Source organism: Bombina bombina, chromosome 7 (genome assembly GCF_027579735.1).
Source record: "Bombina bombina isolate aBomBom1 chromosome 7, aBomBom1.pri, whole genome shotgun sequence".
Lineage (NCBI taxonomy): Eukaryota > Metazoa > Chordata > Amphibia > Anura > Bombinatoridae > Bombina > Bombina bombina.
The window spans coordinates 496,214,210-496,236,078 of record NC_069505.1 but is presented as its reverse complement, the minus strand read 5'-3'; the positions used below and the strand labels follow the sequence as shown (position 1 = coordinate 496,236,078).

The 21,869-nt window shown below is 38.7% G+C and overlaps 1 protein-coding gene across 1 annotated transcript in view; it reads left to right on the top strand.

Annotated features, from left to right (window-relative positions):
* The first annotated feature begins 3,398 nt into the window (after nucleotides 1-3,398).
* LOC128666850 (cytochrome P450 2C15) overlaps nucleotides 3,399-21,869 on the top strand; it is a 100,402-nt gene continuing 81,931 nt past the window's right edge. Inside the window, exons 1-2 of the mRNA XM_053721652.1 lie at nucleotides 3,399-3,633; nucleotides 4,837-4,999. Coding sequence (XP_053577627.1) covers nucleotides 3,454-3,633; nucleotides 4,837-4,999 — 343 coding nt within the window. The 5' untranslated portion in view covers nucleotides 3,399-3,453. The remainder of the gene's footprint in view (nucleotides 3,634-4,836; nucleotides 5,000-21,869) is intronic.

Here is a 21,869-nt window from a genome sequence, read left to right as displayed (position 1 = left end):
AGTTAAGCAACACATGGTAAGACATTATAGCTAATAAATATAGTTATTAACCGATACATATTGGTATGTGATGGAAGGTATAAAATACACCCATTTTGCTAAGTTGGTAACAGTAAGGGTAACTATTTGCTCTATATTTAATTTATCCTCATTGATCCGGAATATGCTGTATATCAATGTGTTGCTACTATTAGTATATTAAATCATAGGAATGAACCATAACCATCTTGTTCATTGAGTCCTATCGGTGTCAGGGTATTTAACCAGGATCTTCTGGTTACATTCAGCTTGTAGTAAGTATCTACATTCAGCTTGTAGTAATATAGCCTCAACATTTCCACCTCTGATACCAGGTTTAATCACTTGTAAAACAGCAACCTTCAGATCTGGCTTGGTTCCATGTTTACTGAGGAAACGTCTAGCAACAGGAGTAAGACTTTTGTCTTTTTTCTTATCATTTACACAGTTTTTGATACTGTCAATATGCTCGCCAAATCTGACACATAATTCACGTGTCGTTATCCCTATGTACCTTTTGCCACATACACAGAGAAGGCAATACACAACATTTTTAGTTCTGCAATTCGCAAAGCCAAACATTCTTTTGATGCTACCAGTGAGAGTCACGTACTCTCTCTCATTATGAATGAATTTGCAAAAACTGCAAGAGCCACATGTACTGTATATGTCCCACATACATTCTTATTACTCGTTTTTTTCTTATGAAATGACTTTTGACTAATTTGTTCCCAATCGTGGGAGCTCTCCTCCAACTGGTAGTGATTTTGTCCCCAATAAATTGTGATATATCTTTATCAGATTGCAATATTCTACAGTGACGATTCAGAATGTTACTTATAGTCTGATGGACAGCATTAAAAGTTGTCAAAAATCTCATTTCATTATTCAAGATCTTAGATTTCTTTTTTGGAATCAAAAGTTGATCTCTGGGGGTTCTCTTAGCTCTCTGATAAGCCCTTCAAATTATTCTGCGGGTGTAACCCCCTTCCCTCAGACGTAACTTGAGTTCTTTCGCCCTCTTATTGAAAACAGTTACGTCAGTGCATTTCCTTCTAATTCTGAGGAATTCTCCTATAAGAATTGCTTTTTTTGTCTGTACAGTATGGCAACTGTCAAACTGTAAAATTGAATTTGTTGCTGTGTCTTTCCTGAAAAGATCTGTTGTCAGCTGGTTGTTATCATCTTTGTAAATTGTAAAATGTGTCCTCACTACCTGTCCATATTAGAAACAGATCATCTATATATCTGCACTATAGACTTATATGTTCAGTATATTGGGACAGATTTTCATTGAATACAATTTCCCTCTCCCACCAGCCTAGATAAATGTTGGCATATGTGGGTGCGCATGACGAGCCTATTGCGGTGCCCCAGATCTGAAGGTAAAAATTGTAGTTGAAAACAAAATAATTATGTTTCAAAACAAATTTAAGTAAGGTTAGGGTAAACTTATTACGTTTTAGTTTGTCAGTAGATTCCATACTTAAAAAATACTTGACTGCTTCACACCCATTTTCATGCTTAATTGATGTGTACAATGACTCGACGTCACATGTAATGAGTATAGCCTCCTGTTCCACTGTTAATTCATTGATCTTACTAAGAATATCCATTGTGTCTCTAATAAAGGATGGTAAAGACCAGACTATGTCCCATAAACATAGATCCAAAAATCTACTGGCCTGTTCACATAGACTATGAATACTAGAGACAATAGGTCTTCCAGGTGGTTTATTTTTATTCTTATGAACTTTTGGTAGGAGGTACAAATTTGCCACTTTTTGGGTTTTAACTTTTAAAAAACGCCACTCTTTTTGGCTAATTAAGCCTTCCAATTTTGCATTGTCAATCATTATATTCAGTCAAAAATTGGACAGTAGGGTTTGAAAACAAGTGTTTATAACATTTCTTGTCCATCTTTCTCCCAAATAACTATATTACCTCCCTTATCCGAAGGTTTTACAAGGATGTCATCCCATGAATTGATTTATTTTAGAGCCACATCTTCATCTTTACTGATATTGGAGGTTTTATTTTCTATAATTTTTAAAAAATCCTCCATTACCATCCTTAGAAATACCTCAATTTGGGGAACTTTGTTAAGGGGAGGCATGAATTGGGATTTTAATTTGAGTTTTTTTATCAAGAAATGTTTTAATTTTTGGGGAACCATGTTCCTCACTCTTGTTCCAGAGTTCTATTAGGGTGTCCAGAGTTCGTAGTTCGTAGGTAGCACAATCATTGTGTGTTGTAAATTTTCTTCAGAGCTAGTTTTCTACAAAATAAGTGAAGATCTTTAATCAGTTCAAATTTTTCCAGGAATGGGGTGGGGGAAAAGAATAAGCCTTTGGATAAGATATGTTCATGTATGGGAGTCAGGGTTCTTTTAGAGAGATTAATCACTTGTAATTTGTCCTTTGTCTCTTCTACCATTTGGGTCGTTTGCCCCAATCCTCCCTTCTCCTGTACCCATTGTCTGTCCTGTATCCCCATCTGGACCGATCTTGCAGGGTCCTGTTTCCCCCCCTTGCCCCTTCTTGTTGGTTTCTGGTATCTTTGTCGAGTTGGTCTGGGTTCCTGCCTAAAAAACTGCTCCCAGTGGATTTATTGCTATCATTGTCAGAGTCGCTGTCTTCCACAGCTGATAACTCACAATCAGACTGGTTAATGTTTTTAGACGGTGGAAGGCTATTTTCTGGTCTACGTCTGGGCTGTTTATCGTCCCATGTGAAAATCTTTCCTTTTTCAAAGTCTTTCAAGTCACGGCTCATTTTGGAGCATTTTGTTTGTATTATTTCTTTCTCTCTGTTGTCTAGTTCATCTCTCATTTCCTTGTTTGAATTTTTACAAGGTCTCAAATTTTTGTAATTTCACATTATAGTCGGCTATTTCTTTATCAAGTTCTGTCAGGACCTCTGTCTCATAATCTGACAGTATTGCCACCAAGATCTCAGATCAATTAATGTAATTTATTAACTGAATCAAGTATTAATCTACAGTTTTATAATTTAATTTAATGAATAAGCCTTATACATCTATTCAACTATATAAAATATTGGACATCATGGACCTTTTTGATTTTTAATTTTAGTAAGAGATAGTCTATATGAGATCATTTTACGTACTATTTTATATATATATATATATATATATATATATATATATATATATATATATATATATATATATATTTAATTAAATATATCTACATTACAAAGTTATGTGATACTAGCAAACAGGTTATGCAACCATGTGTAATTCTCAGGCACACCTTGTGTCAGCTGTGATTTTAAGCTGGGTCATCAGAAAAAAAAACAAGGGCATAGTCCGAAAAGGACAGGGTATAAAAAGACAGAGAAAGAGAAAAAAGAAGAGAGAGAGAGAAAGAGAGAGAGAGAGAGCTAACTGTTCTCCAACCTTGTTAATACAATTATGGCTCTGAGTGTTGCAGGAACAATTCTGCTTGCAACCTGTATTACCTTCCTGCTGTATCTGATATCATGGTGGAACAAGTTCAGGAAAGAAAATTTGCCCCCTGGGCCGACCCCTTTACCTTTATTAGGGAACCTTTTGAACATTAGTGCTAAAGAGTTTCCAAAGTCCTTGTTGAAGGTAAGTGTGAGTTTGAGGTCCAGTTTTGCAGGTTAATTTTTTTCTGCTGGGAAATCTTTTCCTTCAGCCACAACCAATATATTTTATTCCTTTATTATTATTTTTTTATAAACTAACTTTTAATGTTTGAGGTTCTATAGATCATTAGTGGTAATTATTGAAAACGACAATTACATTAATTGGAACAATTGTATATTCTAATTAGCAGCGGAATCAATGTTAACTGTGATTTTTTTTTTTACGAACCACACAATGAGGAGTAATTTGGAAAACCAGTCTCATATCTAGACTTGTATCATTCAATCCATTTTTTTGTAATTTAATTTCTACTTAAACTAATAGGATTCAATAGGAATGTGTGAATATATGGTTGTTTTTTTAAATTAGAATGGTTGAATTTAATTATTTTTTATAGAACCAACGTTAGCATTCTCATATCAGATGTTAAAATTGAATGACCATATTTAACAATTAGATATTACCTTCATATTCATATTATAAGTCTCCTACACATTGATTGATGTCTATGGGCACCTATTGTTGAGCAGCAGAGCTTGCTTTGAGCAAATCCAAAAGCAACAGTGGTACGACCACTCATTATTAACGCCTGGGAGATTGATAGGTCTCACAAATGCAGGGAAAAGCAATGTCTGCCACCTAATAACTCTGGTGGGCAAGTGCACCTTTGTCTGCACATTTAATTATAAATCTTGTTCTATGAAGATCAATATTTAAATCTTAATATGAGAATATTCAGATGTTATATTTGGCAGTCAGATGTCAAATTTCATGATAGAAAGATATTAATTTTTGTTTAGAAAGCTTTTGTCATTTGTTAAGTATAATAAATATTTCTAATATGTATTAACAAATGTGTGAGACATTTATCCTTTGCTAGCATTTAGCACCCAACGCTTGTGCCATGTGAAAATTTAAGAGAATATGAAACATAGTTTGAAAAAATGATGATATTATGACCTCATTAATAATCAATAATATGTAACCACAATAAACCTAGGAAACGCAATTCTTTAAAAAGAGTTTTCTGGTATTAACATAAGCACAACTTCAGCAGGTAACATTTGTAAATAGATAAAAAATGAAATAAAAAAAAGTTAAACATGATTCTCTACAAATGAAACAGTTAAATGTATTGCAACATCCAAAGTTCTGAACTCTGTTGCGCTGTCTGTTTCTACACAGCTGAGTGAGACCTATGGACCCGTTTTTACTCTTGATTTGATTGCGGAACGTGTCATGGTACTGGTTGGTTATGATATCGTGAAAGAGGCTCTGGTAGACCGAAGTGACTCGTTTAGTGACCGCGGAGGCACACAAATTGTTGACCTATTCTTTAAAGATTATGGTAAGAAAGTGCAATAAATCACATCAGTTGTAGACCTTTTAGCAGCTTACAATAGCAGAGATCATTAAAAATTGCCAATATAAAATTAAAATTAAAATTATTTTCATTATTTATATTGCTTCTCCCTTGTCGTGTAATTTAGCTTAAAAAATTCTTAGAAATGCACACTGCAGATTTTTCAAGGCTAAACCTGCTACACGTCTTTCTCTAAAGGTTTTTTTTTTGCAGATAACAACTGCAATACAATCCAGTTAATACACATATAATAGTCTGCAGGCTCAAACCCACCTAAGGCGTATAGTGGTTGGAGTTTGGCTATTAAAAAGTGCAGTGAACAAGATGTTAATTTCTTTCAGACATGTTTAGACTTAGATTATGCATAATTCTATAGCTAGATAACAGGAATGTTTTATCATTAGTAAGTGTTTAGTAACAATATAATATGTATATTATATCAGCCATTAAGTGGTCACTAGTCCATTTCAGTTTTCTTAAGATAGAATAACATATAAGCCAAGCGTAATTATTTTTAAATCCCTAAACATCTTAATTACTGCAAAGGATTTTTAATATCAAAACTTGCCTCACCACTTATTTGGTGCAGGCAATCACAGCTTGTAACTTAGCACGCCCATTATGTTAGCAAATACTCGCACTGTTCTGCAGTTCCTTATGTAATCTTCCCTTGTTGAGGCCAATTAAGTACAGCTAGCAGGTTTAACCCTGAGAAGTCTGCAGTGTGCGTTTTCAGCATTTTTTAGAGATTAATTACAGGAAAAAGAGAAAAAATAGTGAAAGAAAATTGTTTTTTTATACATAATTAATTATTTTGCATTAAAAGCATTACATTGGAAAATATTTGCATACAAAATAAATATTTTAATTGCATTTAAAGACATAGGGGCCTATTTATCATAGTGCGAGCGGACATGATCCGATATTGCTGATCATGTCTGCCGCACATTGATAAATGCTGAGACGCTGTCGGCATTTATCATTGCACCAGCAGATCTGGTGAACTGCTGGTGCAATACCGCCCCTGCAGATTCGCGGCCAATCAGGGGGTGCCAATCAACCCAATCGTATTTGATCGGGTTGATTTCTGTCCGCCGCCTCAGAGCAGGCAGACAGGTTTTGGAGCAGCAGTCTTTAGACCGCTGCTTAATAACTTCTGTTTCTGGCGAGCCTTCAGGGGCATCAAGCTCCATACGGAGAGAAATATGCCCCATAGTTTAGCAGTTTAGATGCAAACACTTGTTTATTCTATCTTTTAAATGAATGAGCTTCTGGACGGATCCAACAATCACTGTTTGAAGACAATGCCACCCATTCCAATTCCTTAGATAAAGAAAAAAGAGAAGATGCTTATGTATTAAATAAGTAGAAACTCCAGAAATTGTCATATATAATAAGTTATGTGATTATAGAGTTATCTAGACAGTGATTGGTACATTTTTAGATTCAGATTCTAAGTTCTGAGTTCTATAAAATGAATATACAATCTATAGTATAGACACTAAAATAGAATGTATAAAGCAATGAAGAAATGATTAATTAAAAATAACTTTTTACTGATATTATGTAGTTTGCCAATAAAAGCATACTGCTGAACTCTGACTATGGTACTAAAAAGTATTGTGTAAAATTATTCTAATATACAAAATGTAGGAATATATATAGGTGTGAAAGTTTAAAAGGACATGAAACCCAATTTCTTTCATGTAATTGGCAAGAGTCCATATGCTAGTGACGTATGGGATATACAATCCTACCAGGAGGGGCAAAGTTTCCCAAACCTCACAATGCCTATAAATACACCTCTCACCACAATTCAGTTTTACAAACTTTGCCTCCTATGGAGGTGGTGAAGTAAGTTTGTGCTAAGATTTCTACGGTGATATGCGCTTCTCAGTATTTTTGAAGCCCGATTCCTCTCAGAGTACAGTGAATGTCAGAGGGATGTGAAGGGAGTATCACCTATTGAATGCAATGGTTTTCCTCATGGGGATCTATTCCATAGGTTGTCTGTTATCGGTCGTAGAGATTCATCTCCAACCTCCCTTTTCAGTACTGGTTTGGCTATCTGCTATATGTGGATGGTTGTCTTTGGGTAAGTAGGTTTTCATTACTTAAGACACTCTCAGCTATGGTTGGCACTTTATGTATTTATATAAAGTTTTAAATATATGTATTGTACTTATAATTTGCCATGATTCAGGTTTCAGTATATTTCCTTTTGCAGACTATCAGTTTCATATCTGGGAAATGCATTTTTTAAAAATGAATTTCTTACCTGGGGTGTAGTCTTTTTTCAATTGACTGTCTTTTTTCTAAATCGCGGGCTGAATTAGGCACGAAATGCTAGAGTTTATTACGTCATTCTTGGCGCAAGATTTTTTTGGTGCGAAGTTACGTTCGTTGATGCAAATTTGTCATTTCCGGCATCTTAGTTAACGCCGGGTCCTTTCACAAGGTTGCGTCACCTATGACGCAAGTGTGTCGTTTCTGGACGCTTTTGGCCCCAAAAAATATTTTCTGTTTGTTGTGCATCATAATTGGCGCCAAATATTTTCATTATTTTAGACCCCATTCCTATTTGCCTCTTGCATTTTTCTATGTCAGAGGGCTATTGTGTTTGCATTTTTTCCCATTCCTGAAACTGCCATATAAGGAAATTGATCATTTTGCTTTATATGTTGTTTTTTTTCACTTACATTTGCAAGATGTCTCAATCTGATCCTGTCTCAGAATTCACTGCTGGATCCCTGCTGCCTGATAACAGTTCTACCAAAGCTAAGTGCATTTGTTGTAAACTTGTGGAGATTATACCTCCAGCTGTGGTTTTTAATAGTTGTCATGATAAACCTTTACATGCAGATAATGTATCCATCAGTAGTAGTTCATTACCTGTTGCCGTTCGCTCAACATCTAATGCACAAGATATACCTGTACATTTAAAATAATTGATTTCTGATTCTATTCAGAAGGCTTTGTCTGTCATTCCGCCTTCTAATAAACGTAAAAGGTCTTTTAAAACTTCTCATAAGGTTGATGAAATTTCAAATAACCCGCAACATACTGAATTATCCTTCTCTGATGAGGATCTATCTGATTCAGAAGATCCTGCCTCAGATATTGACACTGATAAATCCTCTTATTTATTTAAATTGGAGTATATTCGCTCTTTGTTAAAAGAAGTGTTGATTACATTGGATATGGAGGAAACTAGTCCTCTTGATATTAAAACTAGTAAACGTTTAAATTCTGTTTATAAGCCTCCTGTGGTTATTCCAGAGGTTTTTCCAGTTTCTGATGCTATTTCTGATATGATTTCTAAGGAATGGAATAAGCCTGGTACTTCTTTTATTCCTTCTTCAAGTTTTAAAAAATTGTATCTTTTGCCAGAAGTTAGATTGGAGTTTTGGGAAAAGATCCCCAAAGTTGATGGGGCTATCTCTACTCTTGCTAAACATACTACTATTCCTATGGAAGATAGTACTTCTTTTGAAGATCCTTTAGATAGGAAACTTGAATCTTATCTAAGGAAAGCTTATTTATATTCAGGTCATCTTCTTCGGCCTGCAATTTCTTTGGCTGATGTTACAGCTGCTTCAACTTTTTGGTTGGATACGTTAGCGCAACAATAATCGGATCATGATTTGTCTAGCATTGTTAAGTTGATTCAACATGCTAATAATTTCATTTGTGATGCCATTTTTGATATTATCAAAATTGATGTTAAATCTATGTCTTTAGCAATTTTAGCTAGAAGAACTTTGTGGCTCAAATATTGGAATGCTGATATGACTTCTAAATCCAGATTGCTATCTCTTTCTTTCCAAGGTAATACATTATTTGGTTCTCAGTTGGATTCAATAATTTCAACTGTTACTGGGGGGAAGGGAGCTTTTTTGCCTCAGGATAAAAAACCTAAGGGTAAATCTAAAGCTTTTAACCATTTTTGTTCCTTTCGTCAAAATAAGGAACAGAAACCTAATCCTTCCCCCAAGGAATCTGCTTCCAATTGGAAGCCTTCTTCAAATTGGAATAAATCCAAGCCATTTAAGAGATCAAAACCAGCCCCCAAGTCTGCATGAAGGTGCGGCCCTCATTCCAGCTCAGCTGGTAGGGGGCAGATTAAAATTTTTCAAAGATGTTTGGATCAATTCTGGGGTACAGAATAGGATTCAGAGTAAGACCGCCTGTGAGAAGATTTTTTCTCTCACGCATTCCGGTAAACCCAGCAAAGGCTCAAGCTTTTCTGAAGTGTGTTTCAGACCTGGAGTTATCGGGGTAATCATGCCAGTTCCGTTTCAGGAACAGGGTCTGGGGTTTTATTCAAATCTATTCATTGTCCCAAAGAAAGAGAATTGATTCAGACCAGTTTTGGATCTAAAGATTTTGAATCAATATATGAGTACCAACTTTCAAAATGGTGACTATAAGGACTATTCTGCCTTTTGTTCAGCAAGGGCATTATATGTCCACAATAGACTTACAGGATGCATATCTTCATATTCCGATTCATCCAGATCATTATCAGTTCCTGAGATTCTCTTTTCTAGACAAGCATTACCAATTTGTTGCTCTTCCTTTTGGCCGAGCGACAGCTCCAATAATTTTTTCAAAGGTTCTAGGTGCCCTACTCTCTGTAATCATATAGCAGGTTATTGCTGTGTTTCCTTAATTGGACGATATCTTGGTACTCGCTCAGTCTTTACGTTCTGCAGAATCTCACACGAATCAACTAGTGTTGTTTCTTCGAAGACATGGTTGGAGGATCAATTTTATTATTATTATTATTATTATTATTATTATTATTATCGGTTATTTGTAGAGCGCCAACAGATTCCGCAGCGCTATTAACAAAGGCGGAGTACAAAAAAAAAACATTTATAGAGATCAAATGGGTAGAGGGCCCTGCTAAGAGTTGCACTGTTGTAGTCAGCTCTTGAGAAGGTGATCAACAAACAGCTGGACTCTTAAGCTTACATGCTAGGGGGGTTCAGGGGATAGCAATAGAGGAGAGGAACTGGTATAAAGTAAGGTTAGCGTAGGTTGTATGCATCCCTGAACAGCAGAGTCTTTAGGGAGCACTTGAAGCTTTTAAAACTAGAAGAGAGTCTTGTGAAGCGAGGCAGAGAGTTCCACAAGATGGGAGCCAGTCTGGAGAAGTCCTGTAAACGGGAGTGTGATGAGGTGACAAGAGAGGAGGAGAGTAGGAGGTCTTGAGCAGAGCGAAGGGGACGGGAAGGAGAGTATCTGGAGACAAGATCTGAGATATAGGGGGGAGCAGTGCAGTTGAGGGCTTTGTATGTCAGAGTGAGAATTTTGTGTTTGATCCTAGAGGCAAGAGGAAGCCAGTGAAGAGATTGGCAGAGATGTGCAGCAGATGAAGAGCGACTTGTAAGGAAGATGAGTCTGGCAGAGGCATTCATTAAGGATTTTAAAGGAGCTAGGCGGTAGGTGGGGAGACCAGAGAGGACAGAGTTGCAGTAATCGAGGCGGGAGAGGATGAGAGAGTGGATTAAAATCTTAGTTGTGTCTTGTGTAAGGAAGTGTCTAATTTTAGAGATGTTTTTAAGGTGGAAGCGGCAGGCTTTAGCCAAAGACTAAATGTGAGGAGTGAAAGAAAGATCTGAGTCATATGTGACCCCGAGACATCGGGCATGTGGGGTAGGGGTAATGATGGAGTTGTCGACAGTTATAGAGAGATTGGGGGTGGAGAGTTTTGAAGAAGGGGGGGAAATAAGGAGCTCAGTTTTGGAGAGATTTAGCTTGATTTAGTGAGAGGACATCCAGTTGGAGATGTAAGAAAGACAGTTAGTGACACGGGTTAGCAAGGAAGGAGAAAGGTCTGGTGCAGAGAAGTAGATTTGGGTGTCGTCAGCATACAAATGATATTGTAAACCATGGGACTTTATTAGGGAACCAAGTGATGACGTGTAGATTGAGAAGAGAAGGGGACCGAGGACAGAGCCTTGCGGTACTCCGACAGAAAGTGGTGACGGGGCAGAGGAGGCCCCAGAGAAGGCTACACTAAAGGTACGGTTTGACAGGTAGGAAGAGAGCCACGAGAGGGCTGTGTCACATATGCCGAAGGATTGGAGGGTTTGGAGCAAGAGAGGGTGGTCAACAGTGTCAAAGGCTGCGGACAGATCAAGGAGAATAAGCAGAGAGAAGTGGCCTTTTGATTTTGCTGTAAGTAGGTCGTTGGTAACCTTAACAATTGCTGTTTCTGTGGAGTGATGGGGACGAAATCCAGATTGCAATGGGTCAAGGAGGGAGTTTATTGTAAGGAAATGGGAAAGGCGTGCATAAGCTAGTTTTTCGAGAAGCTTTGATGCAAGAGGGAGGAGGGAAATAGGGCGGTAGTTGGATGGGGAGGTAGGATCAAGGGAAGGTTTTTTGAGGATAGGTGTGACCAGTGCATGTTTCAGCGAAGAGGGGAATATACCGGTGCTGAAGGAGAGGTTGAAAGTGTGTGTGAGTATAGGGGTAAGGGTGGCAGAGAGGGAGGGGAGTAGCTGTGAGGGGATAGGGTCAAGGGAACAGGTAGTGAGGTGAGAGCGCAGTATAAGTGCCGAAACTTCTTCCTCAGTAACAGGGGAGAATGAGTTAAGTTTAAGGTTATGTGGGTTGTGGTTGATTGAGAGCATTTGAGGGGGTGAGGGAATGGATTTATGTTGATAGCTGATTTTATTTCTGATGGAGTTGATTTTGTTATTGAAGTGGTTGGCAAAGTCTTGAGCTGACAGAGAAGTTGTATTAGGAGGTGGGGGAGGGCGGAGAAGAGTATTGAAAGTGGAGAACAAACGTTTTGGGTTTGAAGAAAGATTAGAGATGAGAGTAGAGAAGTAGTGTTGCTTATGGAAATTAAGGGCAGAGTAGAGTAGAGATAAATTTGTAGTGTTGAAAATCAGCTGAACTCCTAGATTTTCTCCAGTGCCGCTCAGCAGTACGGGAACATCTGCGTAGGTATCGTGTCAGTGGAGTATGCCAGGGCTGAGGATGAGTGTTTTCATTACTTAAGACACTCTCAGCTATGGTTGGCACTTTATGTATTTATATAAAGTTTTAAATATATGTATTGTACTTATAATTTGCCATGATTCAGGTTTCAGTATATTTCCTTTTGCAGACTGTCAGTTTCATATCTGGGAAATGCATTTTTTAAAAATGAATTTCTTACCTGGGGTGTAGTCTTTTTTCAATTGACTGTCTTTTTTCTAAATCGCGGGCTGAATTAGGCACGAAATGCTAAAGTTTATTACGTCATTCTTGGCGCAAGATTTTTTTGGTGCGAAGTTACGTTCGTTGATGCAAATTTGTCATTTCCGGCGTCTTAGTTAACGCCGGGTCCTTTCACAAGGTTGCGTCACCTATGACGCAAGTGTGTCGTTTCTGGACGCTTTTGGCCCCAAAAAATATTTTCTGTTTGTTGTGCGTCATAATTGGCGCCAAATATTTTCATTATTTTAGACCCCATTCCTATTTGCCTCTTGCATTTTTCTATGTCAGAGGGCTATTGTGTTTGCATTTTTTTTTCCCATTCCTGAAACTGCCATATAAGGAAATTGATCATTTTGCTTTATATGTTGTTTTTTTTCACTTACATTTGCAAGATGTCTCAATCTGATCCTGTCTCAGGATTCACTGCTGGATCCCTGCTGCCTGATAACAGTTCTACCAAAGCTAAGTGCATTTGTTGTAAACTTGTGAAGATTATACCTCCAGCTGTGGTTTTTAATAGTTGTCATGATAAACCTTTACATGCAGATAATGTATCCATCAGTAGTAGTTCATTACCTGTTGCCGTTCCCTCAACATCTAATGCACAAGATATACCTGTACATTTAAAATAATTGATTTCTGATTCTATTCAGAAGGCTTTGTCTGTCATTCCGCCTTCTAATAAACGTAAAAGGTCTTTTAAAACTTCTAATAAGGTTGATGAAATTTCAAATAACCCGCAACATACTGAATTATCCTTCTCTGATGAGGATCTATCTGATTCAGAAGATCCTGCCTCAGATATTGACACTGATAAATCCTCTTATTTATTTAAATTGGAGTATATTCGCTCTTTGTTAAAAGAAGTGTTGATTACATTGGATATGGAGGAAACTAGTTCTCTTGATATTAAAACTAGTAAACGTTTAAATTCTGTTTATAAGCCTCCTGTGGTTATTCCAGAGGTTTTTCCAGTTTCTGATGCTATTTCTGATATGATTTCTAAGGAATGGAATAAGCCTGGTACTTCTTTTATTCCTTCTTCAAGTTTTAAAAAATTGTATCTTTTGCCAGAAGTTAGATTGGAGTTTTGGGAAAAGATCCCCAAAGTTGATGGGGCTATCTCTACTCTTGCTAAACATACTACTATTCCTATGGAAGATAGTACTTCTTTTGAAGATCCTTTAGATAGGAAACTTGAATCTTATCTAAGGAAAGCTTATTTATATTCAGGTCATCTTCTTCGGCCTGCAATTTCTTTGGCTGATGTTACAGCTGCTTCAACTTTTTGGTTGGATACGTTAGCGCAACAATAATCGGATCATGATTTGTCTAGCATTGTTAAGTTGATTCAACATGCTAATAATTTCATTTGTGATGCCATTTTTGATATTATCAAAATTGATGTTAAATCTATGTCTTTAGCAATTTTAGCTAGAAGAACTTTGTGGCTCAAATATTGGAATGCTGATATGACTTCTAAATCCAGATTGCTATCTCTTTCTTTCCAAGGTAATACATTATTTGGTTCTCAGTTGGATTCAATAATTTCAACTGTTACTGGGGGGAAGGGAGCTTTTTTGCCTCAGGATAAAAAACCTAAGGGAAAATCTAAAGCTTTTAACCGTTTTTGTTCCTTTCGTAAAAATAAGGAACAGAAACCTAATCCTTCCCCCAAGGAATCTGCTTCCAATTGGAAGCCTTCTTCAAATTGGAATAAATCCAAGCCATTTAAGAGATCAAAACCAGCCCCCAAGTCTGCATGAAGGTGCGGCCCTCATTCCAGCTCAGCTGGTAGGGGGCAGATTAAAATTTTTCAAAGATGTTTGGATCAATTCTGGGGTACAGAATAGGATTCAGAGTAAGACCGTCTGTGAGAAGATTTTTTCTCTCACGCATTCCGGTAAACCCAGCAAAGGCTCAAGCTTTTCTGAAGTGTGTTTCAGACCTGGAGTTATCGGGGTAATCATGCCAGTTCCGTTTCAGGAACAGGGTCTGGGGTTTTATTCAAATCTATTCATTGTCCCAAAGAAAGAGAATTGATTCAGACCAGTTTTGGATCTAAAGATTTTGAATCAATATATGAGTACCAACTTTCAAAATGGTGACTATAAGGACTATTCTGCCTTTTGTTCAGCAAGGGCATTATATGTCCACAATAGACTTACAGGATGCATATCTTCATATTCCGATTCATCCAGATCATTATCAGTTCCTGAGATTCTCTTTTCTAGACAAGCATTACCAATTTGTTGCTCTTCCTTTTGGCCGAGCGACAGCTCCAATAATTTTTTCAAAGGTTCTAGGTGCCCTACTCTCTGTAATCAGAGAGCAGGTTATTGCCGTGTTTCCTTAATTGGACGATATCTTGGTACTCGCTCAGTCTTTACGTTCTGCAGAATCTCACACGAATCAACTAGTGTTGTTTCTTCGAAGACATGGTTGGAGGATCAATTTTATTATTATTATTATTATTATTATTATTATTATTATTGGTTATTTGTAGAGCGCCAACAGATTCCGCAGCGCTATTAACAAAGGCGGAGTACAAAAAAAAAACATTTATAGAGATCAAATGGGTAGAGGGCCCTGCTAAGAGTTGCACTGTTGTAGTCAGCTCTTGAGAAGGTGATCAACAAACAGCTGGACTCTTAAGCTTACATGCTAGGGGGGTTCAGGGGATAGCAATAGAGGAGAGGAACTGGTATAAAGTAAGGTTAGCGTAGGTTGTATGCATCCCTGAACAGCAGAGTCTTTAGGGAGCACTTGAAGCTTTTAAAACTAGAAGAGAGTTTTGTGAAGCGAGGCAGAGAGTTCCACAAGATGGGAGCCAGTCTGGAGAAGTCCTGTAAACGGGAGTGTGATGAGGTGACAAGAGAGGAGGAGAGTAGGAGGTCTTGAGCAGAGCGAAGGGGACGGGAAGCAGAGTATCTGGAGACAAGATCTGAGATATAGGGGGGAGCAGTGCAGTTGAGGGCTTTGTATGTCAGAGTGAGAATTTTGTGTTTGATCCTAGAGGCAAGAGGAAGCCAGTGAAGAGATTGGCAGAGAGGTGCAGCAGATGAAGAGCGACTTGTAAGGAAGATGAGTCTGGCAGAGGCATTCATTAAGGATTTTAAAGGAGCTAGGCGGTAGGTGGGGAGACCAGAGAGGACAGAGTTGCAGTAATCGAGGCGGGAGAGGATGAGAGAGTGGATTAAAATCTTAGTTGTGTCTTGTGTAAGGAAGTGTCTAATTTTAGAGATGTTTTTAAGGTGGAAGCGGCAGGCTTTAGCCAAAGACTAAATGTGAGGAGTGAAAGAAAGATCTGAGTCATATGTGACCCCGAGACATCGGGCATGTGGGGTAGGGGTAATGATGGAGTTGTCGACAGTTATAGAGAGATTGGGGGTGGAGAGTTTTGAAGAAGGGGGGGAAATAAGGAGCTCAGTTTTGGAGAGATTTAGCTTGATTTAGTGAGAGGACATCCAGTTGGAGATGTAAGAAAGACAGTTAGTGACACGGGTTAGCAAGGAAGGAGAAAGGTCTGGTGCAGAGAAGTAGATTTGGGTGTCGTCAGCATACAAATGATATTGTAAACCATGGGACTTTATTAGGGAACCAAGTGATGACGTGTAGATTGAGAAGAGAAGGGGACCGAGGACAGAGCCTTGCGGTACTCCGACAGAAAGTGGTGACGGGGCCGAGGAGGCCCCAGAGAAGGCTACACTAAAGGTACGGTTTGACAGGTAGGAAGAGAGCCACGAGAGGGCTGTGTCACATATGCCGAAGGATTGGAGGGTTTGGAGCAAGAGAGGGTGGTCAACAGTGTCAAAGGCTGCGGACAGATCAAGGAGAATAAGCAGAGAGAAGTGGCCTTTTGATTTTGCTGTAAGTAGGTCGTTGGTAACCTTAACAATTGCTGTTTCTGTGGAGTGATGGGGACGAAATCCAGATTGCAATAGGTCAAGGAGGGAGTTTATTGTAAGGAAATGGGAAAGGCGTGCATAAGCTAGTTTTTCGAGAAGCTTTGATGCAAGAGGGAGGAGGGAAATAGGGCGGTAGTTGGATGGGGAGGTAGGATCAAGGGAAGGTTTTTTGAGGATAGGTGTGACCAGTGCATGTTTCAGCGAAGAGGGGAATATACCGGTGCTGAAGGAGAGGTTGAAAGTGTGTGTGAGTATAGGGGTAAGGGTGGCAGAGAGGGAGGGGAGTAGCTGTGAGGGGATAGGGTCAAGGGAACAGGTAGTGAGGTGAGAGCGCAGTATAAGTGCCGAAACTTCTTCCTCAGTAACAGGGGAGAATGAGTTAAGTTTAAGGTTATGTGGGTTGTGGTTGATTGAGAGCATTTGAGGGGGTGAGGGAATGGATTTATGTTGAGAGCTGATTTCATTTCTGATGGAGTTGATTTTGTTATTGAAGTGGTTGGCAAAGTCTTGAGCTGACAGAGAAGTTGTATTAGGAGGTGGGGGAGGGCAGAGAAGAGTATTGAAAGTGGAGAACAAACGTTTTGGGTTTGAAGAAAGATTAGAGATGAGAGTAGAGAAGTAGTGTTGCTTATGGAAATTAAGGGCAGAGTAGAGTAGAGATAAATTTGTAGTGTTGAAAATCAGCTGAACTCCTAGATTTTCTCCAGTGCCGCTCAGCAGTATGGGAACATCTGCGTAGGTATCGTGTCAGTGGAGTATGCCAGGGCTGAGGATGAGTGTTTGATTTCCGAGCTATGGTAAGAGGGGTGAGATTGTCAAGGATGGATGTAAGGGTGGAATTATAGTGGCAGATAGATTGGTCAGGGCATGAAAAGGAGGAGAAGGATGAGAGGAGAGGTTTGATGGAATTAGAAAGCTGTTGTTGATCTAATGACATAATGCTTCTGTGAAGTTTGATGTGAGGAGCAGAAGGAGGGAGAGTTGTAGGGAGGGATGATATGTTGCAAGTAAGGAGATGGTGGTCAGAAAGAGGAAAAGGGGGAGTTTGTGAAGTTTGAGAGGGTGCATCGATAGCTAAAGATCAGGTCAAGGGAGTGACCATATTTGTGAGTGGGAGAATCAGTCCATTGTGACAAACCAAAAGAGGAAGTGAGTTGCAGAAGTTGTTTTGCAGAGGAGGCAGTGGGATTGTCAAGAGGGATGTTGAAGTTACCAAGAATGAGGGAAGGGGTGTCTGAGGAAAAGAAATAAGGTAGCCATGCAGCCAAGTGATCTAGAAATTGAGTTGAGGAGCCAGGAGGACGGTATATGACTGCGACACGTATAGAAAGAGGAGAGAATAAGCGAATCATGTGGGTTTCGAATGAAGAAAATTTGAGGGAAGAGATGGGATGTATTTGTTGAAAGGTGCAATGAGAGGAAAGTAAAATACCAACACCACCTCCTTGTCTATTACCAGACCTAGGAGTGTGGCTTAAGTGGAGACCCCCATGTGACAGAGCAGCAGAGGATGCTGTGTCTAGGGGAGAGAGCCAGGTTTCTGTTAGGGCCAGAAGGTTGAGGGAGCGGGAGATAAAGAGGTCATGTATAGAAGTGAGTTTGTTGCAAACAGAGCGAGAGTTCCAAAGTGCACAAGTGAAAGGGGGAGTTGTTTTTGATACAAGATGAATGTGAGTAAGGTTGTCAGAGTTTTGTTTTTTGAGTCTGTGGGATGGTACACATGGGTGTGCACGGCTAGGCAGTTGTTGGGGACCAGGATTAGGGGAGATGTCGCCAGCAGTTAGTAGAAGCAAGAGGGAGAGTGACATAAGATGAGATACAGATTTGCAGTAGTGAGACTGCTTTTGAGACAAGGTGCAGAGGGGAGAGAGAGTGTTTAGGAATAGGTAAAGTTCATGAGTACAAAAGTAATGTGAGTTTAAGAGAGATGGGCTAATAAACAGTGCAGGTGGAGAGGGAGAAGAAGTAATTGAGTAATGTAGTTTGTTATAGAGACAAAAGGCAGCAAAAAGGAATAAGAAGATATTAGGCATTTTTACAAAAGAGGGAACCAGTTAAACACATAAGACACCGTATTACAGTAGCAATCGCATTTGAAAACAGTAAGGGGTATCAAACATAATATTACAAAAGTACTTGCCTTGTGTCTTGCCCCTTGCCCAATCCTTGTTCAGTTCTTGTATAATTCTATTGCTATATTGCTAGTGAATCACTTATAAAATGTTCACTTTGAAAATGTGAACATATGCTAGTGTTACAATGTACACTGCCAATGCAATGCACCCCTGTGCAATGCACATCCGAAACTAGTGTGAAATATATGCAGGGAGGGCAGTCAGCTGAGTCCACTAAATTTAGTTGATTGCTAATCAAAGACAATTGGAAAGGCCAATTGGAAAGTTAGATTCTGGTCTGGTCAGGGTGAGATGTTAAGTAAACAGACAATAAAATTTGGGGGAGGTTAAAACTATGGAATAAGACAGCTATACATTTTAGAATAATAGCAAGTATTGATAAGGATTGAACATCACATGGCAGTTAAATGAACATTAGAAATAACACATTGGATAACAGTACAACAGATGTAGGACTAAATTAACAAACTAAAATCATTTGCTCTATGTAAATATTCATGTACCAGAAGTGAGTTACAGGAGAGTAAAAAACACCAGAGAGCAGTGTATAATTGCAGAATGACAGGGTCTCTATTCACATACCAGAAGAGAGTTACAGGAGAGTAAAAAACACCAGAGAGCAGTGAATAATTGCAGAATGACAGGGTCTCTATTCACATACCAGAAGAGAGTTACAGGAGAGTAAAAAACACCAGAGAGCAGTGAATAATTGCAGAATGACAGGGTCTCTATTCACATACCAGAAGAGAGTTACAGGAGAGTAAAAAACAGCAGAGAGCAGTGAATAATTGCAGAATGACAGGGTCTCTATTCACATACCAGAAGAGAGTTACAGGAGAGTAAAAAACACCAGAGAGCAGTGAATAATTGCAGAATGACAGGGTCTCTATTCACATACCAGAAGAGAGTTACAGGAGAGTAAAAAACACCAGAGAGCAGTGAATAATTGCAGAATGACAGGGTCTCTATTCACATACCAGAAGAGAGTTACAGGAGAGTAAAAAAACACCAGAGAGCAGTGAATAATTGCAGAATGACAGGGTCTCTATTCACATACCAGAAGAGAGTTACAGGAGAGTAAAAAACAACAGAGAGCAGTGAATAATTGCAGAATGACAGGGTCTCTATTCACATACCAGAAGAGAATTTACCAAAAAGTTCTTTGATTCCTGAGACAAGGGTAAACTTTTTAGGTTTCCAGATAAATTCAGTGTCCATGACTTTGTCTCTAACAGACAAGAGAAGTTTGAAATTGGTTGCAGACTGTTGGAACCTTCAGTCTTAGTCATTCCCTTCAGTAGCTACGTGCATGGAAGTTTAAAGTCTCATGACTGCAGCATCGGACACGATCCCCTTTGCTCGTTTTCATATGAGAACTCTCCAGCTTTGTATGCTGAGCCAATAATGCAGGGATTATACAAGGATATCACAATTAATATCCTTAAATCCCAATGTTCGACTTTCTCTGACTTGGTAGTTAGATCACCATCGTATAATTTTAGGGGCTTTTTTTGTCCGTCCAACCTGGACTGTGATCACAACAGATGCGAGTCTTTCAGGTTGGGGAGCTGTTTGGGGATCTCTGACAGCACAAGGAGTTTGGAAATCTCAAGAGGCGAGATTACCAATCAATATTTTGGAACTCCGTGCAATTCTCAGGGCTCTTCAATGTTTGCCTCTGTTGAAGAGAGAACTGTTCATTTGTTTTCAGACAGACAATGTCACAACTGTGGCATATGTCAATCATCAGGGTAGGACTCACAGTCCTCAAGCTATGAAAGAAGTATCTCAGATACTTTTTTGGGCAGAATCCAGCTCCTGTCTAATTTCTACAGTTTATATTCCAGGTATAGACAATTGGGAAGCGGATTAACTCAGTTGTCAGACTTTACATCAGGGAGAATGGTCTCTCCACCCAGATGTGTTTTCTCAAATTGTTGAGATGTGGGGCTTCCAGAAATAGATCTGATGGCATCTCATCTAAAGAAAAAAACTTCCCAGGTACCTGTCCAGGTCCAGGGTCCTCAGGCGGAAGCAGTAGATGCATTGACACTTCCTTGGTGTTATCAACCTGCTTATATTTCCTGCATCTAGTTCTTCTTCCAAGAGTGATCTCCAAGATTATCATTGAGCAATCGTTTGTGCTGCTCGTAGCTCCAGCATGGCCTCACAGGTTTTGGTATGTGGATCTTGTCCGGATGTCTAGTTGTCAACCTTGGCCACTTCAGCTAAGGCCAGACCTTCTATCTCAAGGTTCGTTTTTCCATCAGGATCTCAAATCATTAAATTTGAAGGTATGGAGATTGAACGCTTAGTGCTTAGTCATAGAGGTTTCTCTGACATGATTAATACTATGTTACAAGCTCGTAAATCTGTCTCTAGAAAGATTTATTATCGAGTTTTGAAGACTTACATTTCATGGTGTTCTTCTCATAAATTCTCTTGGCATTCTTTTAGAATTCCTAGAATTTTACAGTTTCTTCAGGATGGTTTGAATAAAGGTTTGTCTGCAAGTTCCTTGAAAGGACAAATCTCTGCTCTTTCTGTTTTATTTCACAGAAAGATTGCTAAACTTCCTCATATTCAATGTTTTGTACAGGCATTGGTTTGTATCAAGCCTGACATTAAATCAATCTCTCCTCCTTGGAGTCTTAATTTAGTTTTGAAGGCTTTACAGGCTCCTCCGTTTGAGCTTACGCATTATTTGGACATTAAATTACTTTCTTGGAAAGTGTTTCTTTTGGCTATCTCTTCTGCTAGAAGAGTTTCTGATTATCCGCTCTCTCTTGTGAATCAACTTTTCTGATTTTTCACCAGGATAAGGAGGTTGTGCGGACTTCATTTAAATTCTTACCTAAGGTTGTGAATTCCAACAACATTAATAGTGAAATTGTTGTCCCTTCCTTGTGTCCTAATCCTAAGAATTCTTTGGAGAGATCCTTACATTCTTTGGATGTGGTAAGAGCTTTGAAATATTATGTTGAAGCTACTAAAGATTTCAGGAAGACTTCTAGTCTATTTGTTATATTTTCTGGTCCTAGGAAAGGTCAGAAGGCTTCTGATGTTTCCTTGGCTTCGTGGTTAAAGTTTTTGATTCATCAAGCTTATTTGGAGTCGGGTCAAGCCCCGCCTCAGAGAATTACAGCTCATTCTACTAGATCAGTCTCTACTTTGTGGGCTTTTAAGAATGAAGCAGTTGATCAGATTTGCAAAGCAGCAACTTGGTCTTCTTTGCATACATTTACTAAATTCTACCATTTTGATGTATTTGCTTCTTCAGAAGCAGTTTTTGGTAGAAAAGTTCTTCAGGCAGCTGTTTCAGTTTGATTCTTCTACTTTTAATTTAAGTTTTTTTCTTGCATTTATGAGAATAAACTTATTCTTTGGGTTGTGGATTATTTTTTTCAGAGGAAAATGGCTGTTTTTATTTTTATCCCTCCCTCTCTAGTGACTCTTGCGTGGATTTCCACATCTTGGGTATTACTATCCCATACGTCACTAACTCATGGACTCTTGCCAATTACATGAAAAAAAACATAATTTATGTAAGAACTTACCTGATAAATTAATTTCTTTCATATTGACAAGAGTCCA